Source organism: Opisthocomus hoazin, chromosome 4 (genome assembly GCF_030867145.1).
Source record: "Opisthocomus hoazin isolate bOpiHoa1 chromosome 4, bOpiHoa1.hap1, whole genome shotgun sequence".
NCBI lineage: Eukaryota > Metazoa > Chordata > Aves > Opisthocomiformes > Opisthocomidae > Opisthocomus > Opisthocomus hoazin.
In genome coordinates this window covers 60,500,411-60,526,748 of record NC_134417.1, presented here as the reverse complement: position 1 = coordinate 60,526,748, position 26,338 = coordinate 60,500,411, and the positions used below count along the sequence as shown (strand labels likewise).

At 40.5% G+C, this 26,338-nt stretch overlaps 1 protein-coding gene across 16 annotated transcripts in view; it reads left to right on the top strand.

Moving 5' to 3' along the window:
• The window catches only part of HDAC9 (histone deacetylase 9), a 499,199-nt gene that overhangs the window by 321,774 nt on the left and 151,087 nt on the right, over positions 1-26,338 (top strand). For all 16 annotated transcript variants that reach the window (XM_075419200.1, XM_075419199.1, XM_075419193.1 and 13 more), the window contains 2 exons: positions 19,488-19,665; positions 25,745-25,878. In XM_075419200.1, the coding sequence (XP_075275315.1) occupies positions 19,488-19,665; positions 25,745-25,878 (312 nt within the window). The remainder of the gene's footprint in view (positions 1-19,487; positions 19,666-25,744; positions 25,879-26,338) is intronic.

Genomic DNA, 26,338 nt, shown 5'->3' with positions numbered 1-26,338 from the left:
GACACACTAATGTCTTGTGCAAAGAGACATCATCCTCTTCCAGTGGAAAGAAGAGGGAAGAAGAGAAAGACAAAATGAAGAGTATGGAGAGTAGAAGCAGAAGTGTTGAGAAAACATTTGGAAAGCTCCTATATCACTATGTGTTACATGTGGGGCTTTTATACATGTAAATCCATGGCAGTAGAAACCAGAGCTTTTAAATAAAACTAAAATGCACCCCTCAAATGCTCCCCTAGTGAGTATCACCTACATAAGAAGATTTCCCTGGCTGGCTGCCAGACTCTGCTTGGCCTGGAGAACAGGGGGCAGATTTGGGGCACTCTGGGGCCGGGAGGGAGCCTGGCAGGAGCCGGCAGTGTCCTCACTCCGCTCCGCGTGTCACCCACCAGGCCAGCTGTGGTACAAACATCAATTAAAACAGCCTTTTCAACAATGCTGAGCAGAAAGGTGATTTGTACAGCTGAAAAGCAGGGCCACATTATCACCCCTGGAAGGCAGAAAAAGTGCATGGACTCTCCTGGGTGAACATCTCTAATTCTGCTACAGAATACCTTCCCCCAGAGAGACATTTAGAAAATCGTAAGAGCAGCAGGCAAACTGGATGAAGAACTCGTGTTTGCCAAATCCTGCTGTATCAGATTTGGGAGCTTTTGCTAAAATTATGAGAAGATCAGTTTAAAACAGGCAAGACTTCTCTTTCTTTGCACCATGAGTAGTGAAACTCTGGAATTTGTTGCCACAGGAGATTATAGAGCCAGCAGTTCCAAATACGATTAGACAAATACGTGGACAACATGGTCATAAGCAGAGGTTAAAGGAAAGAGGCAGGGATGTACCTCTAGCATCCATAATGTGAAAATTCTGGATGCAGAGAGAGTACAAGGGGAATGAATTGCAGAGAGTAGGCATGCTCATGTGCTCGCACCAAATGACATCTCCTATTGTCTGAGGCAGTACTGGGCACAATAGACTGGCCTGATGCAGTAAGGCATTTATGTTCTGATCTTCTTAAATCTGACTTGGCTTCATCTAGTCCTTCAAACTTAGGTTCTTCTACTAAATTAATGTATTTTTTTTTCTGTCTGGCTTCTAGGTAAAGCACATTTATCCTTTATTTTTTTTAAGCCACGGATTATTCTCCTCAAGACAAGTAGTCAACAACACAAGCCTTTTATTTTTTTTTTTAGTTATGGGTCCCAAAAAGCTTCAAATCTGTCTTCACAACATGCAAAATGCAGTAGTTTTATTCCTGAGTAAAAGACTAATAGTTGTTAAAGACAGTCTAAAAGTGCAATGAAGTGGTAACTTACAAATTACGAAGTAGAGAATTTAGAATCCAGAATAATCTTATTAAACATGTCAGGAATTAGGACAAGTATGTAAGGCTGAGTAATTAAGGTAAAAAAACCCAAACATCTGTGGGAAATCTTTGTATTAACTAGTATGGTTTTAGACAGAGAACATGCAAATAAAGTCTTAGTTGCTAAATCCTATGTGGTGTGTTTGGTAACTAGCAGACATAACATTTGCAATTCTAAATGAAATATGATCCTCTGTCTGGGAGAACTGGTCATTAATATGTAACCTGCAGAGCTGGGATATTCCTGTGGTAATGAATAATGTCTTTGCAGTGAAAATGTTAGGACAAAAATTGCATAGCAAGGAGAGGATGGCGAGGAAGTTTTCTTCCTCTACATCTCATGCTGAAAATCTTTCTTATTCAGAACACAGAAATGTAGAATTCCACATTTTGAGTGAAAAACTTTATCAGCAATATGAGGTCACTGAACTGTAAACTACGCTAACCAAGAGAAGCACCAAAGTCTGGTCTTCACAATCTTATATACCTTGTCTTCTGTTGAGATAAAAGGAAATGGAAGGGCTGGCATCTTGCCTAGGTCCAGAAAAAGTGACATTAATAGACCTGGTCAGAGCAAGGCAGCAGGAAGTATGGATAGCATCTTGGATGGTATCTCTGGACAGATAACATCTGCATAGTGATAGTAGCTGTAACATTATGCTAGTTCTGCTATAATCCTTGACCCTTTATTCTGCAGTACTTAAACAAACCTATTAAGTGCTAACCTCCCACCTAAAAACACCTTTAAAGAAACAAAAAAAAAAATCTAAGAATCCAAGCACAGTCAAGACGGCATGGAAAAACCCTCTGCAAGGAGCTGTTGCTGAGGTGTCTCCCCTGTGTTATGGGGGCTGAGCCGTACTTGACTTTGAGGTTTCAGCTCTCCCACTTCCTCACTCTGAGAAAAGCAGTAATTTCTGGCAAATCAAAGAAAACCACACCTGATCTTACATTTATACCTGCAATTTCCTCAGGTCTGCAGTGTTATTCTGAGGGCACAGAGAACCCATGAGCAGAATTCCCCAATGGATTTACTGGCAGCTTCTTACAGAAATAAATAAGCATGACTCCTGCACTGGAGCTACTGAGCTGTGAGATAGTATCTGTGCAGATATTATCAGCCTCTAAATCAGATTTTGAACTCTTCACTTAGTGACCAAAAATCCAGACCAATAGAGCTATTCCTAAATTACAGTCCCAAAGACTTCTAATGGCTTACTACAGGGCAGGAAAATCCCTGTCACCAACCATCAGAACATCCACTGGGCAAAGAGCCCAGCTAAGCAAATAGTTTGGCCCAACATACACACAAGTCCACAGCATTAGATGAGAATCACACATGTGCATAAAATCTGCTCTAGATGAAAATGTTGTCTACAGAAAACTGCATTCATGCTTTGTCGGGGCGTAGCATATACTCTGGGTGATAAATCATTTCTGTTTGTCCATCCTCCCTCCCCCAGCTGCACAGTGACTAAATACCTCTATCAACCAAGTCTTTTAAGTCCAATCAACCTTTTAAAAATTCCTCTTTCTTAATGCTCTAACATGCATGGGTTCACAGAATTAAATTACAATATTTTTATCTGTTTGGGATCAGTAGTGTTTCCTCCTCCATGTGTTTACTTTCCTTCAGTAGCTGACATCAAAATGTTTTCTGGAATGCTGGGACTAAATAAGTTATGCTTAACTCAATATCAAATGCAAATAGCCCTGGGGAAGCTCCAGCAACACAATCATAAAAGCTACAGTTTCTTTTAATAGCTTGCCACACTTTGCTGATATAGTATTTCAATAATCACCAATCTTTACGTGCCTTCTTGACCTCGGAGCTCTCTGTCCAAATGACTTTGTGATATCAAAGGCTTGTGTCACTGGAAGACTGAATGGCTTTCATTTTTCTCCCTGAAACTTCCGGTTCCTGGCATCTGCAAAGAATTATTCCAAGCGGTGTTTTGCTGCCTTGCGGCCACTGCCCTGTAGTGGCCCGGCTGATGGAAGTGACTTTTCCCAAAAAGGTTACTGTGGTCAGTGGTGGGCGGGTGCCGCAGTTGGTGCACAACCAGCCCTGCTTTCTCAGCTGATCGTGTCCGGCCATTGGGCCACCACAACCATGCGCTACAGCAATTAATTACTGTGGGTTTTTGGGAGACATAGAATAAATAGGGCGTAGACTGTTTTGTAATAGAATAGACCAGAAAATGAAAATTGTCCAAAATAACCACAGATTTCAAAAGTCTTCATATTACAACAAAGGTGAAGTCTGAAGTTTAAAAGCTTTTAAAGAAGTAATCATTGCAGGGGGACCTAGGGAATCAGGGCTCACTCAACAGAACCTCGTACTGTATGAATGTCCAAAAATCACAGTGGTGATGCTCTGACCGTTTCCAGGTGATGAAAACGTTGGTGCCTGGATTCAGAGTTTCAGTTATTTGTTATTTGTCTCTATTAACGCTGGATTCTTGTTCTCTCCACCCTGCTCCCATCTAACTTTTCTTCTCTCGCTTTTTGTCATTTTGTTACAGTTCCTTATATTTGCTTCTACTTTTTTTTTAATATGAGATGTAATTGGACCTATATGGGTAATTACTATGCTGAAACACACTAAATGAAACTCCTGGCTCTTTCCTTTTTATTTTTCAGGGGTGGGGGAGGTAAGCAAGAGGATTTTCAAGATGGTTTTTCATTATTTTAAAGTGTATTACTAACTTAGCTCCACAGCTGCAGTCAAGCATCCTTAGTGTTGAGCACTGAACTGTCACGTTGCAAAGGACAAACTGCTTGAAATCTCCATAGTAAGGGTAGATAAAGCCAGGATGAGATAAGGTGACACAAAGGCTCAAAGGGGTTAGAGGACTGGCGTAAGCTCATACAGCTGATCAGTAACAGATAAAATTTGAAAATCCTGCTTTTTCTTCTGAGAGACAAGATTAAGACAGCATTCCTCAGAGATGGATTATGTATTTCAATTACTTAAATTAAATTTTAATTCAAGGAATGAAAACAAAACATCTTCAGAGATCCAAACCCTCCCAAAGCAACCTAACTTGACCCAAACCTCTCTCAGGGCTTTCAGCCCCTGGTGCAGCTCTTTCGGCAGCATGGCCCTGTAACCCTTTCTTAAATGAAAAGGAGAGGCCCTTCCACCCGTTCTACCCCTGGTGAGAAGACAGACACCAGGGACACAAACATTTCACAGCCGGAGGGAGCCAGCCATGGCCCCCTGCTCAGGGCTTCTCACTCCCTCCTTTCTCATTAAAATATAAAGATTAGGTGAGAGAACTCACACCTCTGGTTTAGGCACAAAGTACACACAGTAGTCGCCCCAAGCTTCCTCCATGGGAATGCATTGCCTACAACAGCACCCACAGCCTGTATTCCCTCTCTTGGCCAGGTTACGTGGGCACAAATAAATGCCTAATGACAGCAGGGATGAATTTGCCAACTAGCTTTTGTCTCAGGTGTTCCCCAGGTCTTTTTGATTAAGATTCAATGGGCCTAAAATCTCAGAGCCTTCAGGTGGCAGGTACTCAAATTGGCACAGTGTGTTTTTCTTTCTGACATGTGAAGTTGGAGTGTGTTAATTCGACTGTAACAAGATGACTTTTGCTCTTAGTGATCGTTACATGAGTAACAAAACTTCATTTTCAAAAGAATTTGGCCTTATTAACTTGGGTAATTTCATATAACACTTTTTGTACTGAAATAATATGTTGAATCTCCAGGTATTACAGATATTACCCCAAAATAAGGCCAGCTCTGAAACAAAGCTCAGTAACCATTGACTGTCACACATACAAATACACTATAGATTAGATGAGGTAGCAGATGCTTCCATCTGAAGTCACACTGTGCCCAAATTCTCAAAGCATTATCTGGGGTTTTGTATCAGGACCGATTACTGGATGTATCTAAAATCGGGAGAGTTGTCCAGCTAATTAACAAGTTTATATAAAATTCACTAGAAGAGTTGCAAATTCATGATCCCTGCCCCCAAAAAGAATAAACACCCAGAAATTCTTTAGGATGTAATCCATAGGATGTACTGTGTTACAACACTGAAGGATGTTGCTGTATGAAAGCAACAATCATCAGGGCTTAAATCCAGGTTAAAAAAATAAGAGATAAAAAAAAGCCTGGACATAGCTTAGATTGATGCCTCAACGCACATGAGGAAAACTGAAGAACAATCCTGTCTATTATTTCTAACTGTATAGTAATAGGCTTCTAAATTCTCTATAGACTGACTAAAAATAAGCAAAAAAAGGGCCAGGTAGCAGCAGTCAGATTCTTCTGAATTAAATTATTTCCATGTGTATAGTACATTTCAATGTCCAAAGAGCCACTTGGATGTGTGAATCTGAACTTTTATGATAAAGCCAAGGAGATTTCTAAAATTATCACTAAAAAAGTCAGAAGCTCGGTCACAATCTCACATATTTTTCACCTTTCTGAATGTCACTACTAAGTTTTTAATTGCTTTAATTAGATTTGTCTACTGAGAGTAGCAAAAAGAAACCCCAATACCCATAGACAGAGGAGGATTGGGAAAAGGAGAGAGGGAAGGGTCCAAGAAGCTCGTTGCCTGCACCTGGGCCTCTGGATAGTGTTAGCTTTCTGGTTGGGCTCAGGGCTAAATCGGCCATGTTTTAGCTTATCTGTTGATATTGCAATCAGATTGGGTTTAACCCCCTGTGGTTCTGGGAAAAAAAGAAAAACTTTCAAATGCATCCTGGCTCATAGAGTTCCAACAGGGACACACTTTGCAGGGCTGGTGGGACCCAATGCTTTGAACCCAGCCCCAAAGCTCTCAGCCCACCTTCGCAGCCCCACCAAGGCTCTAAGATATGTTTGACAACATCCGTTCTTTTTCAAAAGTTCCCCTGTGGCCAGCAGGTGTTGCAGGCCAACCCTGATGGCAGTGGCATGGATGTGGGGTGCCAGCTCTCGGGAGTGCTTTGGTAATGCCTGCCTTGGAGTGCTGTCAGCACACTCTTGGGACCCGTGGTAGCCCTGATGGCTGGCTATGGCACCATGTGTACACTACATACCATGTTATGGGACCTGCTTTCCTCCTGGTTTCTCTGAGTAGGTTTAATCCTTCCACAGACTGGAAAGGAAACAGACTGGATATTCCCAACAAGACTAAGCACAACAATGACCCCAAAGACACAATAGAGAAGTTTCTGGGGCCCCTTCACCACAACAGCTCTGTGTGGGTCACAGGGATGATCAGCCCTCCTATACGCACTCACTCTGCCCAGACCCCTTTTGCAGCCATCTTAAAGCTATAGAGTGGGGGTGCTTTAATTTGCCTGTGCAGTGCCTAAAACCTGTGATGTTTTATAGTGCCCATTGCTCTAACTTTTCTTCTACCCTGTTCCAAATCCAGCACAAACAAAACGACTTCTGACTCTACCCCTGCTACTATCCGTTGTGATAAGAACTACTGAAAGCCACAGAGCTGCATTATTTCATAAGTAAACCAGCCAGAAGTGGAGAATATTATTGATGTAATGCAATATTACTGATGCAATGGTTAAAGGAAGGACCTAGAAATGAGGATTTCTAATCCCTGTTCACTTCGGATTCATAATTTCTACACCTTGATTTCTCCACGCAAAAACACTCTCTAGCAGATGAATTACAGATTATTTTCATGATAGCCTTTAACAGGACAGCATCAAGCAAGGGCTATATATGTATCATACACATAAAATTTATTACAGAGGAAGAAAGAAGACATTCCTAGCAAAAAGAACATCTAAGAAATTATGCCCATGAAAAGTTTTAAAAACTAGTAATCCATTGTCAGACAATAAGCAAGCACAGCCTTGTTTTCAGCATGTTAGCAGCTACACTTCTGCAACACATAAAAAAAAAAATCCAAGCCCTAAAAGATTTCATTTGTCACAAGCCTCAAATCTAGAGCATTTGGGGACAGCTATAATGTTATGTTGAGTGAACACAGGACCAACATAATTAGGAATAAAGAGGTAAGAAGCAAAGGGAATTGCCTGCATAACTTCACTTTGTAAAATCCTCCCATGGAAGGTGGCAGGTAGGAAATCTGCAGAATAACAGACTTGTCACAAGACAAGGCCAGCTAAATACAACAATTAGAATCAACATTGTGCTTTGACTGGTTCTCAGGATTCCCCCTCTCCCTCCTCCCAGGCTTCACTGGATGTTGTTAAAGTTGTGGCTATTGATTTGGTTCAATATTTTCCAGTATATATTTTTTCCAAGTGTTGTGTGGCTGGAAGAAGACGGTCTCTCTTCTTTGTGGGTATTGCTTTAAGAAGCAGCTGTTGAAGTGCCAAACCCTTCTCTCAGATATCTCAGTGAAAACCCAGAATAAATTTCTTGGTTTCTCTCTAGTCTATCAGGACTTAGATCTGGATAAATAATCCAGGCTAGCCCCAAAACAGACCTACAATGTGTTATAAATTATAACTTATTATTGGAGAAGATTACCTTCTCCACTGACTGTCGGGTCCTTTCTTTTGAGAATTACAGGAAGCCCTCTGCTCTTTGACTGCACCCGAACAGCCCTTGGGACGCTGGATTTGCGCTTCCCTGCTGGCTCATCTGCCCCTTCCCAACTGCTTGTGGTCTTCCTGCTCAGCCACCAGCTCCAAGACCATCTCCAGCATGTGGATTCCCTCCCAGGGTGCCACTGGGCTATGTTCAGGGCGGTGCTTTAAGGGACCGCACCAGCAATGGAGCTGATCTCCAGGGCTGCCTTCCCCAGTAAACAAGTTGAGACACCACTATCTCAGCTGGCCTTCAAAACAAAGAGATAGTGACTCTGCATACTAAGCAGCCATCCTTTGAAAAAATAGCCATTTTCTGAAGTGTAAAGTTATTTTTGTCATATATTTAGGCAGCTTTGAAAACTTTAATTAATATTCCCAAGATTGTTGTTTCAGGAAGGACATGGATCATAGCAAGGAGTAACAGAGCCCAGGTGACGAATATAAACTAGTCTTTGGTCTCTGATTTTGTGTCCTTTGGTCTCTTAATCATGCAGACATCTTTTCCTGTAAGTTACTCCTGTGTATGTATAGACTCATAGAACAGTTTGGGTTGGAAGGGACCTTAAAGATCATCTAGTTCCAACCCCCCCGCCATGGGCAGGGACACCTTCCACTACACTAGGTTGCCTAAAGCCCCATCCAGCCTGGCCTTAAACATTTCCAGGGAGGGGACATCCACAACTACTCTGGGCAACCTGTTCCAGTGCCTCACCACCATCATAGTAAAGAATTTCCTTCTTATGTCTAATCTAAATCTACCCTCTTTTAGTTTGAAGCCATTACACTCCTTGTCCTATCACTACAGGCCCTTGTCAGAAGTCCTTCTTCAGCTCTCTTGTAGGCCCCTTTCAGGTACTGGAAGGCTGCTATCAGGTCTCCCTGCAGCCTTCTCTTCTCCAGGCTGAACAAGCCCAACTCTCTCAGCCTTTCCACATAGGAGAGGTGTTCCAGCCCTCTGATCATTTTTGTAGCCCGCTTCTGGACCCACTCCAACATGTCTATGTGTTTCCTGTGCTGAGGGCTCCAGAGCTGGACACAGGACTCCAAGTGGGGTCTCACCAGAGCAGAGCAGAGGGGCAGAATCACCTCCCTCAACCTGCTGGTCACGCTTCTCTTGATGCAGCCCAAGGTATGGTTGGCCTTCTGGGCTGTGAGAGCACACTGCCAGATCACATTGAGCTTCTCATCAGCCCGCCCCCCCAAGTCATTCTCCTCAGGGCTGCTCTCAATCCCTTCTCCGCCCAGCCTCTATTTGTGCTTGGGACTGCCCCAATCCATGTGCGACCATCCAGTCAATTCCTTATCCACTGAGCGGTCCATCCATCAAATCCATTTCTTTCTAGTTTAGAGACAAGAATGTCAAGTGGGACAGTGTCAAATGATTTGCTCAAGTACAGGTAGATAACATCAGTTGCTCTTCCCTTATCCACCAATGCATTAACCCCATCATAGGAGGCCACCAAATTGGTTAGGCATGATTTGCCCTTAGTGAAGCCATGTTGGCGGTCACCAATTACCTCCTCGTTTTGCATGTTCCTGAGAATAGTTTCCAGGAGGATCTGCTCCATGATTTTGCCAGGCACAGAGGTGAGACTGACTAACCTGTAGTTCCCCGGGTCTTCCTTTTTACCATTAGGTTTTCCCTTTTCCAGTCAGTGGGAGCTTTGCCACACTGCCATGACTTCTCAAATATGATGGATAGCAGCTTAGCAACTTCATCTGCCAGCTCCCTCAGGACCTGTGGGTGCACCCCATCAGGTCCCATGGACTTTGGATAGAGATCTCTTCTAGACAGAGAAAAATATCCTCTTGGCTAATGCAGTGATAAGATCCTTATATAGTGTCATCAAATCAATGAACAGAAGTGCTATACTGGGACAAGTGCTCTTATTGCCCCCAATTCTCCTCCCCAGTTAATATTTTTTTTTACTTCTTATTGTTTCAGTTTCTTTTAATTGTTGTAGTATCTTATGATACTTGAGGATTCTGAAAATGTGAATACATGGAAGACTCAGCTTTTGTTGGGAAAAGAATAAGCCAAGAAAGGACTGGAAGATAGTTGAACATACAAGCAAAATAGCTTTCAAATTTTATAAATGGAAAGAAAATGGAGAGCATTATCATAAAGAAGAGAGAGGGTGAGAAGAGGAAGGGTTGGAGCTTATGATATTCAATCGTTTGCATTTTGTAATACTGTTCCCTCTCTCTTCTCCCTTTTAGTCCTAGCCAGTCTTCCACATCCTTCTTGTGACAACAATCTAGCCCCTATTTCACATTTTTAGGGGAGACATTCAAAATGTGTTGCAATGAAGCAATTTCAGATAAATTCATTCATCTTTCTCATGAAACATAACAAGTATTATGGTTTCTTCTGAACTGTACTTTGCATTTTGAGGGCCAAATTTGCTCAAGGAATGAAAAATTTGAGATTTTATTTTGCAGTCTGCATTACACAGTTAGTGCTGTACTGGCACATACTATTTTCCATGTTTCTTTTTAACCCTCTAGTTGTTCCTAAATCAGCAAACATAAGGGTTTTCCACTTCATTTTCAATTTGCTCATTCTGGCAGTTCTCCCACATGTTAAAAGCAGCAAATCCTATGCTGAGAAGCATATAGCAGGCAAGTCCCTGGTTCCAAGTAATACTTAAAAGTAATCTTTAGGGGTTCAGTTCAATTTTGTTCATATTACAAATAATTTGATCTTTTGCCAAATAAAATTAAAAAAAAAGAAGTATAACAAGCTGAACTTGTTTGCTGCAGAAATATATTTATTCTATAAATAGTGTTCTGCAAATATATGGAACACTCTATAAGCATATAGAATAGATCTGAAAAGATTTATTTGTGATAGTTTCTCTTTTTTTTCCCCATCCACAGCATCCTTCCTATATTTAAATCCTATCTTTTGTAGAGTCTCAAATTATATCACCATTTCACTGTATATTACTATTTCTCTGTGTGTCAAAATTAACAAAGTGAAGAGCTGAGCACTGTAGAGAGAAATATTTTTAAACTATGTTGTGATATTTGCAAATGTATATATGTACATACGTATTTTTTCAAGAAACTGTGTAACTCCTACTACAAATATTTGGGAGAAAGGAAGCCGACATTTTAACCGCACTGAAGTAAGGTGTGAGACTTGGTAATATGTATCTCTGAAATCTTCAGAGGGGGAGAGGTCCTCCAGCAAAGGACTGGAACCTGGTATCCATCAGGTTACAACTCTGCTATCACACCGGTGGCAGCAGAAACGGACGGTTTGTGCAGAAGAGCTCCGATGCAGACAATGGCAATACACACACACAAACGCGCATGAGTGTGTGTGTTAGACACAGTGATCTATGGAGGTGATCTGTAGAGAGAGAACAGTGTTGGTGAAGCACCTTCGTTACCACTCTTGTATTTACTGACTGTATGGTCCATTAATGCTCCCTGTTCTGACCTCATATACTTTCACACAAGAGAGAAGGCATCTGCAGAAGGCTTCTGCACACCCTCATGATTTTATGCGTACACACTGATGTGTTAGTGTGCATGGACTCTACATTGAAAAGCAGGGTCTTCTAAGGTTTTCTTTTTATGTCAGACCCAAGTAATTTCCATTAATTGTACAATAAATACTGAACTCAACAGAATTGCCTATAAAACCAAAGCAGAATCTGTTGAAGTACGCAGAAAACATAGATCTTCAGCAGGGCTGCTGCTGAATTTAACCTAGAGACTACTATTTCTCTGGGTGAAGGCCAAACGACTCTTCGCTTAAAAAGAAACCATGCAAGTCTGCTAAGAAAAATAGTTACAATGAACAGCAGAGAAATGGAAGTGGTTGAAATTATCTGCATAAAGTAACACCAAACTAATTTGCCAATACTGTTGAAGAGTTGGGTGACATTTCCCGGAACAATGAAACAGTGGGACAGGTGATTTTTCACTAATTATCTTTGGCCAACTAACAGATGAACTGAAAGACTGCTGGAAAGCTGCTAGGATTAGGAGGTTGTAACCATTAAATGCTATTATAAAGCCTATTTATTCTTCACATTGAAGTAAAAGGAACAAATACCTATTAATACTCAAAGTTAGGGCAAGACATGTGGAGAACTGTATTTTCTCATTGGTATTCATTTCTGCACTTCTCTGTATTCTTTTTTTGGAAAGCACCAGATGACTTCAGGAAAGTCTTGTGGTATTTCTAGTAAGAGTAATAAACTAACAAGAATACTCTACAAAGTTTTTTCCTAAAAAAAAAAAACAAACAAACAAACAATGCAAAAGATATTCAGATGGTCCCTTTCTCCCCTTTGTTGTACACCCGATTATTTGTATGTTTGTATTACATCTCAGGGAGAGTCAGAAAGTGAGGAAGGGATTTAGCCAGGAGTGCAAGCTTTTGAGAGGTACCATATTTTCTTTGGACGCGTGCTGTGCACACCGCAGAGTCAGCACTTTAGCAGAAGTGACAGCAGTCGAATACCTGCCAATATCAGGAGTGGAGAGGGCAGGTCTCACAGGAGTGGGAACTGGGAGTGAAACCAGCAGCTCAGCTGGACTTTTGGAATTCCCCTCCAGTAGAAAGTGGTCCATCTGTAGGACCCTCCTCACTGTCATTCCCAGACATCATTTCGCATCAGTCCTTTCTTCTTAATTACACCAGGCTTCAACTTAATGACTGCCTGGCTCATATTTCTTCACAAAGATAGCTGAAAACTTCTCAACCCATGTGGCCATCTTGATTCCTCACCTATGTTGGACCACGATGGCTCTTTTCAGGTTGACTCTCATTAGATACTCAGATTTTTGGAAACTTCCCATCCAAGGGAGGTAACTTTTACCATCTCTCCCTTTGAAACTGAAGGTTAGCAATCCACCCACCTCCCTGTGCAACAGTAGTGGTAAGAGATAGGGTCCTGACCCTGCTGTTATGTCCTACAACCAGAGGCAAGGGGTGTGATGCCAGCACTGACCCACAGATTTGGTCATGCAACCCAAGACAAGGAATATGTTATCCCCTACATGACTTGACAAAGGAGCACACTCTTGTCACTAGTTACTAGTCTTTGTTCTTCCCCTATTCCTTGGCCCACTAGACAAAAAATTTTGTCATTTTAATCAATTTTTGCCATCCGAAAGCTGCTCCTGCCCTAGAAGGGAACAGTGGCAGGAGAGGGGCAGAGACCTCTGCAGCAGCCGGTTCAGAGCCTATCCAGCTGGTCGAGGGTGGTGGCCAAGCCCTAGGTGGTCACTGCAGTAGGGCCTCCCCAGTACTAAACCCTACCTTGGCATTGGCTGGGATAAGCCTGCCCATAGTTCTCCAGAAGGCAAAGGCAGGGCGGAGGGCAGAGGCCACAGGTCTGTTTTGTGTATGCAGCAACCTTCTGCCCACGGAGAGCCTTCTCTGCCTAGGACTCTAGGCAGTTCTGGGGTATGGCTTTCATTCCACTGTTCTGTACAAGTATCCGACACTCAGTTGATAAGACTTCATTTCTGCTTATCCATGTTTCAGTCAACACCGTGTTACTTGAACTACAGAAAGAGAAAACCAAATTTTATAAACACCCTGATAATACGTGACCTGACACAACCAGATACCTCAAGGCTAGCTGCCCTCTTTCTTCTCATCTGTTTTTGCTTGCTGTAAACTCATTTCTACCTATTCATTCTATGTGTCTGTATCCATACTTATTATTTATTTACTTTTCATAAAAATGCTGATTCTGAATTTGTGGCTGCCTATGTTTCAGATGGTGATACTGATTATTTTTCAATTTTGCTGAAAGTGATGACCATGGAAGTTTGTGGCTTTACATGTGGTTTTGTCAAAAACAGCATTCGTAGAGAAAACACATGACCAAGAAATCCAAAGTGACAGAGCAATTTAAAAGACAACCTCTGAACATATTCATTTTCAGAGATACATCAGTCGAATTTCTATTTTAGGTTTAGATTGACAGAGATAAGTCATTCCTACCCTTTCACATTTATCCATGCAAGCATTTCCAGAAGATGTCATGGCCTATTTTTGCTCATTTCCTGAGGACAACTAGTTATGGTTTTGTTTGAGAGCAGGCAGAGCAGTAGTCTGTAAAATTCCTAGGTCAAAAGTGGTCCTTTTGTCCCAATACTCCTTGTTTCGGAATTCATTGCTCTCTTTGATCCTCGACCCCCGTGGTCACTTCTGGGGATGACCAAGATCAATCCCATTACTGTTTTCATTAGGTCCATGATTTCTGAAGCACTGTTAACTAGCTACATCTGAACTGTGTGAGAAGTTCCCGGGGACTGAGAATTTTTTACCAAATCAGACTTTGGATGATACTATCTTGGTTTGGGCCAAGAGTGCCATGATGGGCACCTAAAAGCAGGACTTGGTTGATGGTTGGACTTGATAATCTTAGAGGTCTTTTCCAGCCTTAATGATTCTATGTTTGAGGTCCGTTTGCTGCAAGCAGAGGCCATTTTTCTGGGTGCAGCCACTGTCTGGCCCCGACACCCCTTGGATGCCTTCAGCTTCAACTGCACTGGGAAGGTAGGAGGTCGAGGAGGGTGGTGGGGAAGACAAGTGGTAGGACCTGAAATTTCTCTCTTCCCATGCTACTACAGGGGGCTAGCAGAGTCTGCAGAGTAGGGGCTCCATGAGGAGCTCCAGGGTGAGACAAGGCAGCAGAGTAGGAATCAGAAATATGCTTCGCAGGAAGTACTTGGAAGACAGCAGGTCTGCCTGCCGAGAAGGTTGTGTTTTCATCCTCACGTAAGGCAAAACTTCCTGCAGCACATATGTATTTTTCCTCCTCAGTAATAATTGGTCCTTTGGGTGATTTTCAGAAAGCAATGTGGAAATGGTAGGAAAAAATTAACCAGAGAACAGACCGCCAAAAAATACTTAGAGAGGAAAAACATTCTAAGGTTAGTAGTACTGAAGGTCTTTGGGAGAGGGAAGAGGAGAGGAGGATGGGCGATATATGAATGATTTTTAACAGTTAATAGGCATTAGCACACATTTCATACTTCGGCAGAATGCAGTAGAGGCACAACAACAGAGGGCTATAAACCTAGCCACAAATGTATGAGAGACGATAAGCAGTAATCTTGCTATTACAAATAGCAAATTTTGAATTTCTTCAGAGAAAAAAAATTTTTACCACAATGAAAAAAAGCCATAGCATAAACCCTGAAGAGAGGTGTGCATATACCCATACATACTTAGGATTATGACACCGACATACAAATCTTGGGATTTGTTTAGCTGTGATTAAATATAAACATATCAAACTAAATTAAAAAGCAGACTGTTGAGAGGCAAGAAAGAATTTTATGAGTGAACCCCTCATATTTTTTCTCTGCACAAAGCATAACGGCTCGAAGGAGCAATAATTCATAGACAATTCAGCTATGCTTTATCATCCAACACAGACCATCTAACAATCCAGCTGAATACACTTGTGCATCACCAGTTGTCACAGGCAGTAGAAAGAAGGAAGTAGCTCTCATTACAATCCTCAGAATATACAAAACATTAAGCCCCAAAATACACAAATCACACATCTACATGAAAGAAGTATTCACACCAAACTAAATCAATTCCAGCTCCACCTAAACAACAAACCTTGCAGTAATACTAGGAGAATAACAAATATTTACCTCCCATGCCCTCAAAAGGGTCATCTTCTCATAGATACTGACTCTAAAAATCCTTCTCAAAATAATTACTGAGAGCCTGAACTGGTTTCTGGGGAAGATGATGAGTAGCCCTCCATTCGCTCTGGCAGAGGCCCTAATTGCCTGCCTCTCCTAATGAACTAATCTCAGACACCTGGAACTAGCAGGCTCCATGCCGGGCAGGCAGGGCTCGCGTTACCTAAGAAATGCTCCAAATATATTCACACAAATCACTAACCCTGCAGATGTGCAAATACTGCTTTTGTCATATTGCTGGAGAGACGGACATGTGTGTGCAGTGCTGTAGCACATAAAACCTGAAGATGAATTCATTGTGTTGCTTTAATCCCTTCCAGAGGCCAGGTGGGCTTTTGGGGAGCCAGAGAAGTGTGTTGATTATCCACATTACTCATTGCATTAATCCACTTGCCTGTGTGATAAAGAGTATTCCAAATGCTCACAGCATAAATATGTAGGTGGCTGGAAAAAATGTATGTACTTCATGAGTGCCTGTTGTCTGCAAAATGAAACCTAATCAGGAAGTTAGCCTAAAACTTTGGCTAAAACCTGAACAAGTCCAAACTTTGCTGATGCCTAGAGTTTTTAAAATTACAACTAAAGGAACTGGAACTCACCAGAGGATGTAAGCAAGCCTTAGTGTAAGCCTTGTGAGACAAAGTACTGCACTTCTGACAAATTTTAAAAGGTTTTCACAGGGAAACAGTTTTCTGTGACCTCCAGAAATTAAAACAGGTGTCATGCAGCTTTCCATCCAACCATCCACAAGTTTTTCTCCTTCCCTAGATTGATTATGCTGATAAACATGTGTCAAATTCCAGGTACGTGTCTGGTTTCATTTGAGGAGGGAAGAATGATATAAACAAAGCAGACTTTAGCAGGAAATAACAGGAGAGCAAGATCAGGCTCTCTTCTTGGTCTTTGAAAATTGCTGAAACATATGGCCGTCTGGCTTTTAGGTGATGTTCACACAGGTTGATTACCATTAAAAAAATACCTTGATTTGTTCATATGCCTGAAAAACAGTGTTCTTTCTATTGGTTACATAGACAGAAACAGTTAATCTTCTTATGTGCAAAGGTAAGAGCATCTTCCTGAATTATCTACTTTTTGTGGTGTTCCAGACTTAGCTTTTTACCTTCTTCAAAACACCATAAAAAACAAAAACCAAAAAACACTTAATTTGATTTTTTCAGGTGAGATCTGGATAGATTAGGTTTTAGATATTGTTTGAATGGCAAACCTACTGCTTCACTGAAAAAGATTGTGTAGGTATTTCACAAGTTAAGTTCAAGTCTGAAAAAAAGAAAGACAGACAAGGTCTTTAGAGCTCAGAGTCTACTAGCACTGGGAAAAGTCCAAACAGAAACATTTTTGCACAGTATGAATCCCCCCTCACTAATCACTGAATTTCCAAGATGTCCTTAAGAAGTGTATTTAAATAATACTGTTTAATGCAGACTGCCAGAATACACTGATGCACCCTCACTAGCTTGAAGAGCATTCCAATATGCAACAAACCCTATTGTCTTCTGTACTCTAATAATTATTTAAAAAGTGAACTCAGTTAATGAATTATAATTTGTTAGTGTGAACACTGATAGTATCAAAAATCCCCTTGATCGAAGAGCTACACAGACATCAGCTATTTAGTTAGCTATGAGACTGGGTAGAGCAGCAGAAATAATAACCATGCAGCTGATTACATGTATGGCAGTAAAGCTCTGTGTGAAGAAAGGCTCCTGCAGGTAGGAGTTTGGCTTCTTCCAAACTACTTGGCTAGCTCTCACGCTTTGGAAGAGTAGGCAGGAGAAGGTGAATACACTTGCATCAGACACAGTGCTGCTGTCACCACTTGACCTAGGATGCAGGGAGCAATCGTGCCACAGACAGCAAAATACCTCCTGATCCTCCTTTATTGAACATTAAGCCAGCATTACAGAATCACAGAATCACAAAATGTTAGGGGTTGGCAGGGACCTCTGTGGGTCATCTAGTCCAACCCCCCTGCCAAAGCAGGGTCACCTAGAGCAGGCTGCACAGGACCTTGTCCAGGTGGGTCTTGAATATCTCCAGAGAAGGAGAATTCATTGAGAAAAATGAACACTAAATCCTCACAAAGGAGTTTATCTAATTCTCTTCTCCATAGGTAAAATATTCAACACAATAGGGTCCATGTGTTCTTCACTTCTCTCCAATCATGCACACTCCCAGCAAAGATTAGAAAAGATGTGTATGCCTAGGAGCACAAAAAATATCTCCTCTGAAAATTTATCACAATTAAAATACGTGAAACTAAGTAAAAGCAAGGCACTTAGGCATTTCAGGAAAGAATTCCTGAATCTTATGTTATGTTATGTTATGTTATGTTATGTTATGTTATGTTCATAAGGAAAAGGGATACACAGACCTCTTCAGATACCTCAAGATATTTCCTGGAATATATAACACCAACCTGTCATCATACATTAAAAAAGCAATAGGAAAAGTTGAGGACTGTAGTCAAAGAAAGTAAAATGGTTCAATGACCCCAAACCAAGACACCTCTTGTAAAATCTATTTTTGCTTACTCATATTTTCTTTCTTTATTTAGTCACTCATGACAAGGTCCCAGGTGATTTACCCTTCCCATGACCTTATGTGGTGACCTATAGTGGTGACCCTAGATATTAATGTGGGTTTTAAGGCTGCCTTTTAAAACATTTGTTCTCATTTTAGCTGTTACTGATGAGCAGTCGGTTTCATAAAGGTCTCTTTTTTTTTACATGCAGCGTAGACATTCTCACTTCCCATTAGCTGTGGATTCATTTTGCAGCACACGAGGGGCTGGGGTACTCCTGGGTGCTCCCACCTGCCCTCCCACACAGCCTGAACTCAGCTTCACCTCTCCGAGCACCCAGCAATCCCTCCTTGGCCAGGCTAGGTCTCTGAGCTGCTGTCCCAAGCAACAGCATACAGCACTGCTAATTGTTACAGGGTTTAATTGAAAAAAAAAAAAAAAAGCCATGTATATACCATATATATCTGCATATATATATACCGAAGCCTGGCAGTTCTAAGACAGAAATGTGAATTTCAACCGAATTTATATTGCAAAGTGGTTTGGAAATCTTTCTTTGCCACTCACTTTCTGTTGAGGTTATAGGACTATACACACACACACACACAAAAAAAAAACCACCAGAAAGCAAAAGGGCTTGCAAAGCAATCCTGCTCTGTGGAGCGAGTGAATGCCAAGGTTTCTACCGACTTCAGCAGGGTTTCAGCCTTTGTCATGTCAGCAAGAGTCACCATCTACTGACAAACAAAACAGAGGAGGAAATCTTCCTTGACAAAAAAAGCTCCCCAAGTGGGACCTCATGTAACAATTCCCAAATTTCTAAGTGATTTGTGAAAACCTATGTTCAAACTTTTCCTGTTTTCCAGGACACTCTGGCAACTGAGCCCTCTGTAGAAACTTGACTCACAGTTGCTCAGCAAATTTGGTACTGAGTAGTAAGGACACCACTCTTTGCTTTCAGTACTATAGGAAGATTTTATTTTTATTTGTGCAGGGTCACAAAATGCATATTCTAACATCATATTATATATTCATTATATTAGGAAAACCTTTGTCTTTTATAAGCCTCTGCATGCGAAGACATCTTTTCCTCTGTCAGGGGGAACTGACAGGTTGCCTGCCATCACCTACTCTCCAGCAAAGTCAGCAGCCCACACTGTCAGTGTGAAAACATCTGTTGAATGGATTTATTGACTAGGTCTTAGGTGCGAGTTGTTGGGGTTTTTTTTCTCCACACTGTTTATTACAGCCCTGACCTAATGAACTTAATTTGTTGACATGTTTCCCTCAGTGTCGTACTTGATCCCATCTCACATTTCTTTCTACTGTGCTGTTTTCTTGGAAACAGGAGTTCCTGGCACATCAGCGTGTCCACCAGTTGCAAGTATACCAGGCTCAGATGGCTACAGTTGGCATGGTGGGATTAGATAAACATCGGCCAGTGTCCAGGACCCCATCTTCCCCTGCTGATTCCACATTACCTCACCCAGACGTGGACCAGCCCAGCCAGCATGTCTACACGACTGGTAGGATTCCCTAAAGACTGCTTTTAATAGGCAGGGCAAATGCGTTTGTTCATGTAGGATCAACAGATTTAAATGCCTCAAATACCTCCTGCAGCAATGCATTCAGTTTTAGCCTTACTGTTCCTTGTTTTTATGATGCTGTACTGGCATCAAGTCAACTAGTGCAGCTGATAAATCACAGGGTTAATATTCACACAGTCATAAATTATTATCATTGACTGGCTCTAGCAATTTAGCAACAGGTGCATTTTTGGTGCCTTTAAGTAATTTATAGTTTTTCTTTCATTTCTCTATCCTCTGGTACTTTTCTCTGTGTTCTTGTTGCCTGTTTTGTAGAGAGACCACCAATAAATTGCAGAAAGACCACCAGTAAGTAGGAAAGCTGCAATATAATTCTCAATGTCTTCATTTCACAAGTCAGTCTACGCTACAAGGTTGCTTTCCCTACAGAAAGAGCAAAGCTGTAGCCATGAGTAAAAGGTGATGTTGGCTACAACTTTGGTGTCTTTCAGCAGTTGTGTGGAATCTACAAAGGAAGATTTTATGGTCAGGCCCTGGGCAGTCCAGTCACTCAAGGAGCATCTTCTATTGCTATGGCCTGGGCTGTCCAAAGCAGAGTGATTAGAACCCGCAAAAATAACCACAGAAACCCCATTTCTTATTATGGATAATCTATCCTTGCAAGACAGTCCATCATTTTAAGAGCCTGAATCTCAATATAACATTACAGCACGGTTAGAAGTGAAGATTGACTTACTCGGTGCACAAGAAAGGGGAAATGAATACTTGGAGATAATTGTTTATTCAGGTTTCTGCCAGAAGTATTAATTCCTTCACAAAAATTGCCATGCTCTGAAAGCTTACAGCTCTTCAGGCTGTGACCATGGATTGGTGTAGGACGGAGTCCTTAGCAGACACTGTATATGACTGTGTGAGACAGCATGCTCTCCCATATTTCCCATTAGAAAGTGAACTTGGAAAACAAAAAGTTAGTATTTTAAATAAAAAAACTGCAAAAGAAAAATAGATATTCTTAAAGCACTGCAAGTGGGTGAATGGATGCAAGATGACATTCAAAGATGAAAGACATAATTTCTTCTTCTGTAAATACACTGTCAATTTAAGAAATTCACTTGTTGGGTAACCAACATTTGGGTTGTACAGAAGGAAACATGGGAATTCACTTTCCCTGAGTTTCTGCTGAAAGACCAGCTGTGCATAAAGAGAATTATTAAATCAGGCCATTTTTTTTTAAACTGTGGTTCACAGAGACCCCAAAACATGGTAAACTCATTGTAAAAGATTCACAGAGCACACTGAAAGTGAGCTCACTGTGCATAGGCATCAATGTCTTGTTCAAAAATCCACAGTCCCACTGGAAAGGATGAATGGAGTTACAAATGTGAATTCGGCTGTTTCAGTCTCGTTGCTAAAGTTTAATGACAATTTCCTTTACAAGTCCCCAGAAAGAGGACTAGGATCAAGGGGTTATGTATATCTGGGGACTTGTGGCATCAGTGGAACTGATCAAGAAAGAAAACACGAAGCTGAGATGGAAGAATAAGAGAAGGAATGAAATTATGGAGGACAAACACTGAATGGAGATGGTGTCGGGAAATGGGACATACCAGGTGTAAAGGGCTTGAGATCTGACACAAGGAAGCCTGATGGGTTCTGCTATGGAAATACAAACAGCGCATATGCGGAGTCAGGGTGTGCTACAACTTTATGCTTCTGCTTGTCCACTTCTGCTCTGTACCTTCACCTCTTTAATCTCCTCTAGCTACTGGCTGAAGACACAGTGCAGTGCTTTAGCCGCCTCCAAGCTTCATATATGCTAACAGCCATACCCTGTGGCTGATCGACCAGTTAGGAGGTCCAATATAGCACACACCTCTGCATTCACAATGAAGCCTTTCCTTTCTGCTTGAAGAAATCCCTTTACCGGACATGTCTCTAGGCTTACAGACTTGCATATATAACCTTTGTCACTGCAGTTTCTGAGTGCGTTGAAAATAGGGCAAATATCTCTATTATGAGATTAACACCTTTGGAGTGACAATGAACAGACTCTTTGAAACATCAACAGTTCTGATACAGTTTCTGTGAATAACAAGATTGATATGTGTATTATTAACATATGTCATGGTATAGTATGGTATGGTATTGTATGGTATGGTATGGTATGGTATGTTATAGCATGGCTTTACTTGTGCGTAGTATTCCCTGGGTCTGGATGGTGCCCTAGCATTTATTCATTGGACCACAGAAAGAAAGAAACCCAGAACCATTTTTAATTTGTTCTTATACAGCCTTTCCAAAATCCTTTGGGATGAAAGCCCTGAGCAACCTGGTCTGGTCACAAGGCTGCCCTTCTGTGAGCACAGGGTTGGACTGCAGACCTCTGGAGGTCCCTGCCAAGCTGAGCTGTCCTGTGGTTCTGTGGTTTGCTCCCTTAGAGAACACAAGATGCAGCCAGCCATTGTCCACAGTTGCAACGCTACCATTTTTAACAGCATGGAAGGAAGGAATGGGTGGGTGGAAAGGGAGCAAATTCTAATACAGCATGAAGTGAGGTAAAATTCAGACTTTAGAAATGAACATGAAACATCCTCCCTGTCTTGAATTATTTCTTACTGGTTTTTTTTTTTTTTCCTATTTAAAGAAAATGTGTTCCTGGAAGAGAATAAAGGTAGAAGGAAAACTGTTGCAGCAGAATATTACATGTGAATTAAAAAAGAGCCTATATTTTTGTGAGTCATGAGAGAAAATGCTCTTAGCCAAATATCTGAAGGGAATCAGAATGGTGATGGCTGTGAGAGAGCTATGCAATATATATGCAGTATATGCACAAGTTAATGAGTTAAAGATGGAAAAAAATATAAAATCTACTTGGTATTCCTTTAGATGGTTTACAGAATATATGGCATTATTTAGTTCATATTTTTATTCTCAATAATTTATTAGATATTCTTCCCTTGGCCTTTCTGATTAGTACTGCTGTTCTCCAGGGCATTTCACCTTCTTCAAAGCATGATGCTAGCCAAAAATTTTTAGGTCTCCTGCTCTCCCCTCAGTTTAAAATATTAAAAGAAGCAGACCCAAACAAAGTGTTTTGAAAAGGAAAGAGTGGCAGGGAGTCCTCAGCAGGAAGATCTTGTTTTTTTCTCACTTAATGCAAATTCCGTTTCTTTTATCCTGTGTCCTCTATCATTATATGGTTCAATGGTGCAGTCTGTCATCGGGGCCACATTCTGACCTCAGTAATATTGGTGTAAATCCAGAATAAATCCACCAGTCTCAGTGGAGCTGCTCAGATTTACACAAGGAATCTGAGAGCAGAATCTGGCTGTAGGCATTTGTTCTGGAGAGACAGAATAACCATCTTTTATTAATATTTCACAACAGTCTGCAATTGAAAACAGTTGTCTCCCTCTCTCTTTTTTTGTGAGGGTGGGGAGATTGTTGGCTGAATCCTGTCAGGGAAGTCCTACAGGCTATTTTTAGCAGTAAGCTCTGCTGCTGCTTTGTGGTATTGTACCAAGCACATGTGCTGTACGACCAGCAGCCACACATCTGAATTACTTGCACATCCTAAATCAATTTAGATGCTTGCAATAAATGAAAACATATATTTCAGTGTTTTCTTAAGTCAATTAGTCCTGCTAGAAATAAATTTTATACTCAGTGGTATGAAGACCTTAGTATTTAAAAGTTTGGAGGAGGTGCTTCTGTCATGCAATACTGACCTGATCCTATTACACTGATTTTTGATTCAGACAAAATAATTCACATACAGTAAGATTACATTTTTAGATATATTTCATTTTGGGAAAAATACTAATGTACTAAGAAAGGGATGTTTATATCTATGTCAACCAGAGGAGGCATCCTGAATACGCAGTGTTAGCATTTCACTTCAAAACCACTGTTTAGCTGCAACCCTGATAAAAGTCATCAAGAAGTGTCATTATTATATAACATCTGGATTCTGTATAATAGTAAAAACACAGTAAAATGTATTTATTAAATTTCTGTTAACTCCAGTTTGGACTATGCAAACCTAAGCCTGTAGGGAGCATTGATAATTAGAATAAAACACTCATTGAAAGCGTGGCAGGCAGGAGATACTTTCAACTTTCAGCAAATTTTGTTAACATGTAACAACTGTTTCCATTCAAATGCATTGGCTATAACTGCCTACTCTGCCTAAGAGTTTCTGAAAGTCCTCATGCATGTGCATTTAGCATCTAAACATCTTCTCTGTTGGGCAGGGGGATGGGAATAAATGGTTTTTTATGTAATGGTAACCTGTACAGTCTGGGTATGCTACAGACTAGAATTTGAAACTTTGGGTGCCAAGAAAAGGAAAACAAGGTATGTGAGCACGCTCTTATTTGTGTGCATACTTGCCATTTTAAATAACTTACGAGACCGGATGATAGAGAAGCAAAGTTTATAAATGCTGCAGTGAAAATAGCTTCAGAGAAAGGAAATTATTAACCGCTTCGAGAATAATAGCAAAGATTTTAAGCTGCCTTAGTTTATTAGCTCCAGATTTTCACCGCTTCTATTTTTTTTCTTTAAAGTAAGAGAATCCAAGAAAGTAAATACAATAATTTGTTGCTCATGAAATATTTTTTTTTGTTAGCTAATCATTTAGCATCAACTTAGCCATAATGCACACAGATATTATTGTTGCATTCTCCTTGTGCCTAATTTTATTGTTGTATTATCATTTTTGCTTAAATAGCAAGCTCCCAAAGGATCAGTTCTAAAGTGCATGAGCTAAGAAATATGGCAGCATAAATATTTCCAGAGCAGCATAATTTCTGGCCGGCTTCTAACTAAATTATCTCAGAACCTTAACTTTGCTTTGCCTACAATGTATACAGAGTCTTATTCAGTAGAGTTTTTAAAAATTTTATTAAATTTCAATATCCATTCAAGAACTATGCTGAATAAGGGTAGTATTGAGCATGTTGTTGAATCTGGACTTTAATTTTTTTGTTTTCTTCACTGGCTGACTTTTCAGTAGCAGGCTAACACAGTTTTCCCAGAACTGTGTTGGCATCCCCAGTAGTGGTGGCAATAAGAAAGAGATTTTGAATGCCAAGTTTTGCAGCCTGGAGAATTTGTTAATATGAGTCTCTTTCAACTGTAAGGGGAAGAAAAATCCAGATGTTTCCCAAATGAAAATGGTTCACAGGGGTAAGGAAAATATTTTTTGTTCCAGACTTTTCTGGGGGAAATGCTAACAACAAGTAGGTAAATAAAATCATTTTTCAGGGTTTCAGACTTGATTTGAAAGCCTTGAAAATGGAGTTTATCTCGAGCCTACTCACTAAAATTTCTCTTTTGCTCCCAACACACAGCTACAGAGCACAGTGATATTGATAGCTGTTCCATATAAAGTTGTTCTGTCCTTTGATAAATGAGCATAGAAAATTCAAAAGGAACTTTGCATTGCAGTCTAACAACAGGATTTGGTCCTAACTGAGTAGTGGATGTAACTTCTTGTTTTAATGAAAAAGGACCCTTGCTGCTGCTGCTGCAACTCTCTAAAATTTTCATCTGATATGCTTTGAGATCTGGAATCAATATAATATTAGTTAAGCAGTACAAATACAGAGTGGCATTGCCATTTAAGAATTTATTTTAAAAGGTTTTTCTGAATGATTTTCCTTACTCTGCTATGAATATATTGCCTTTTCATGTTATATATAGCTTGATTAGCAGCCTTAACTCACCTTACTCACTAGAGAAACAGAAAATAAGTGATTCAATAATAGGCATGAAAAGCTTTAACAAGACACCACTTGATTTCCTTTCTTCTTTATAGTTCACTGTGCTTATTAGTATAATTTCTTCAGAACTAATTTGTACCTTATCAATATCACAAGATGTATATTTTAATTAAAAATTCAGTCTCCCAGAATAAGGACGAATTAATATCCAGAATTTTCATCTTGCTCTTACTGACAAATAAGATCCCGTTGTGCTATAGTATGCATGACACAGAGAGTATAATGCATTTGTTTTACTTACTGTTTCTTATTGTGCTGTCTTTGTGCTGAAGGCGTTGTGTATGACAGCCTGATGCTGAAGCACCAGTGTATGTGTGGCAACTATGCTAATCACCCTGAACATGCTGGAAGGATCCAAAGCATCTGGTCAAGGCTGCAAGAAACTGGGTTGCTAAACAAGTGTGAGGTAATGAGAACTAAAGACCAGATACTTGACTTGTTAAAGTAAATGGCAAATTTATTAAGTCCTAAATCTCTCTAACTTCTGTAATAATAGTGATTTGTCTTAAGAGTTATTTGGACTGAACTGACAATGTTAAAATGGTGCATTTTAAGAAAGCACACTTCTCAATCAGAAAACAAAGTATTTGCACAATGAAAGTCATTTATCCACATGCATCAGAACATAAAATCCAGACAGAACTGTGTTCCTCACCTTGATACAGGAAGGTAGACAGTCAGTAGTCAAACGGCAAGAGCAGTCCTTTCAATAGCGCAGTTCTTGATTTTTTTCAAGCAGCTAACGATTTTACTCTGTAGTAGCATATAGAACTGCTTTTTTAAATGTAGTTTGTATCACTCCATAAGCACATTGCATCTTGTCATATTTCAGGCTGTAAAGTCTATTTTCATAAGCATTTTCATTT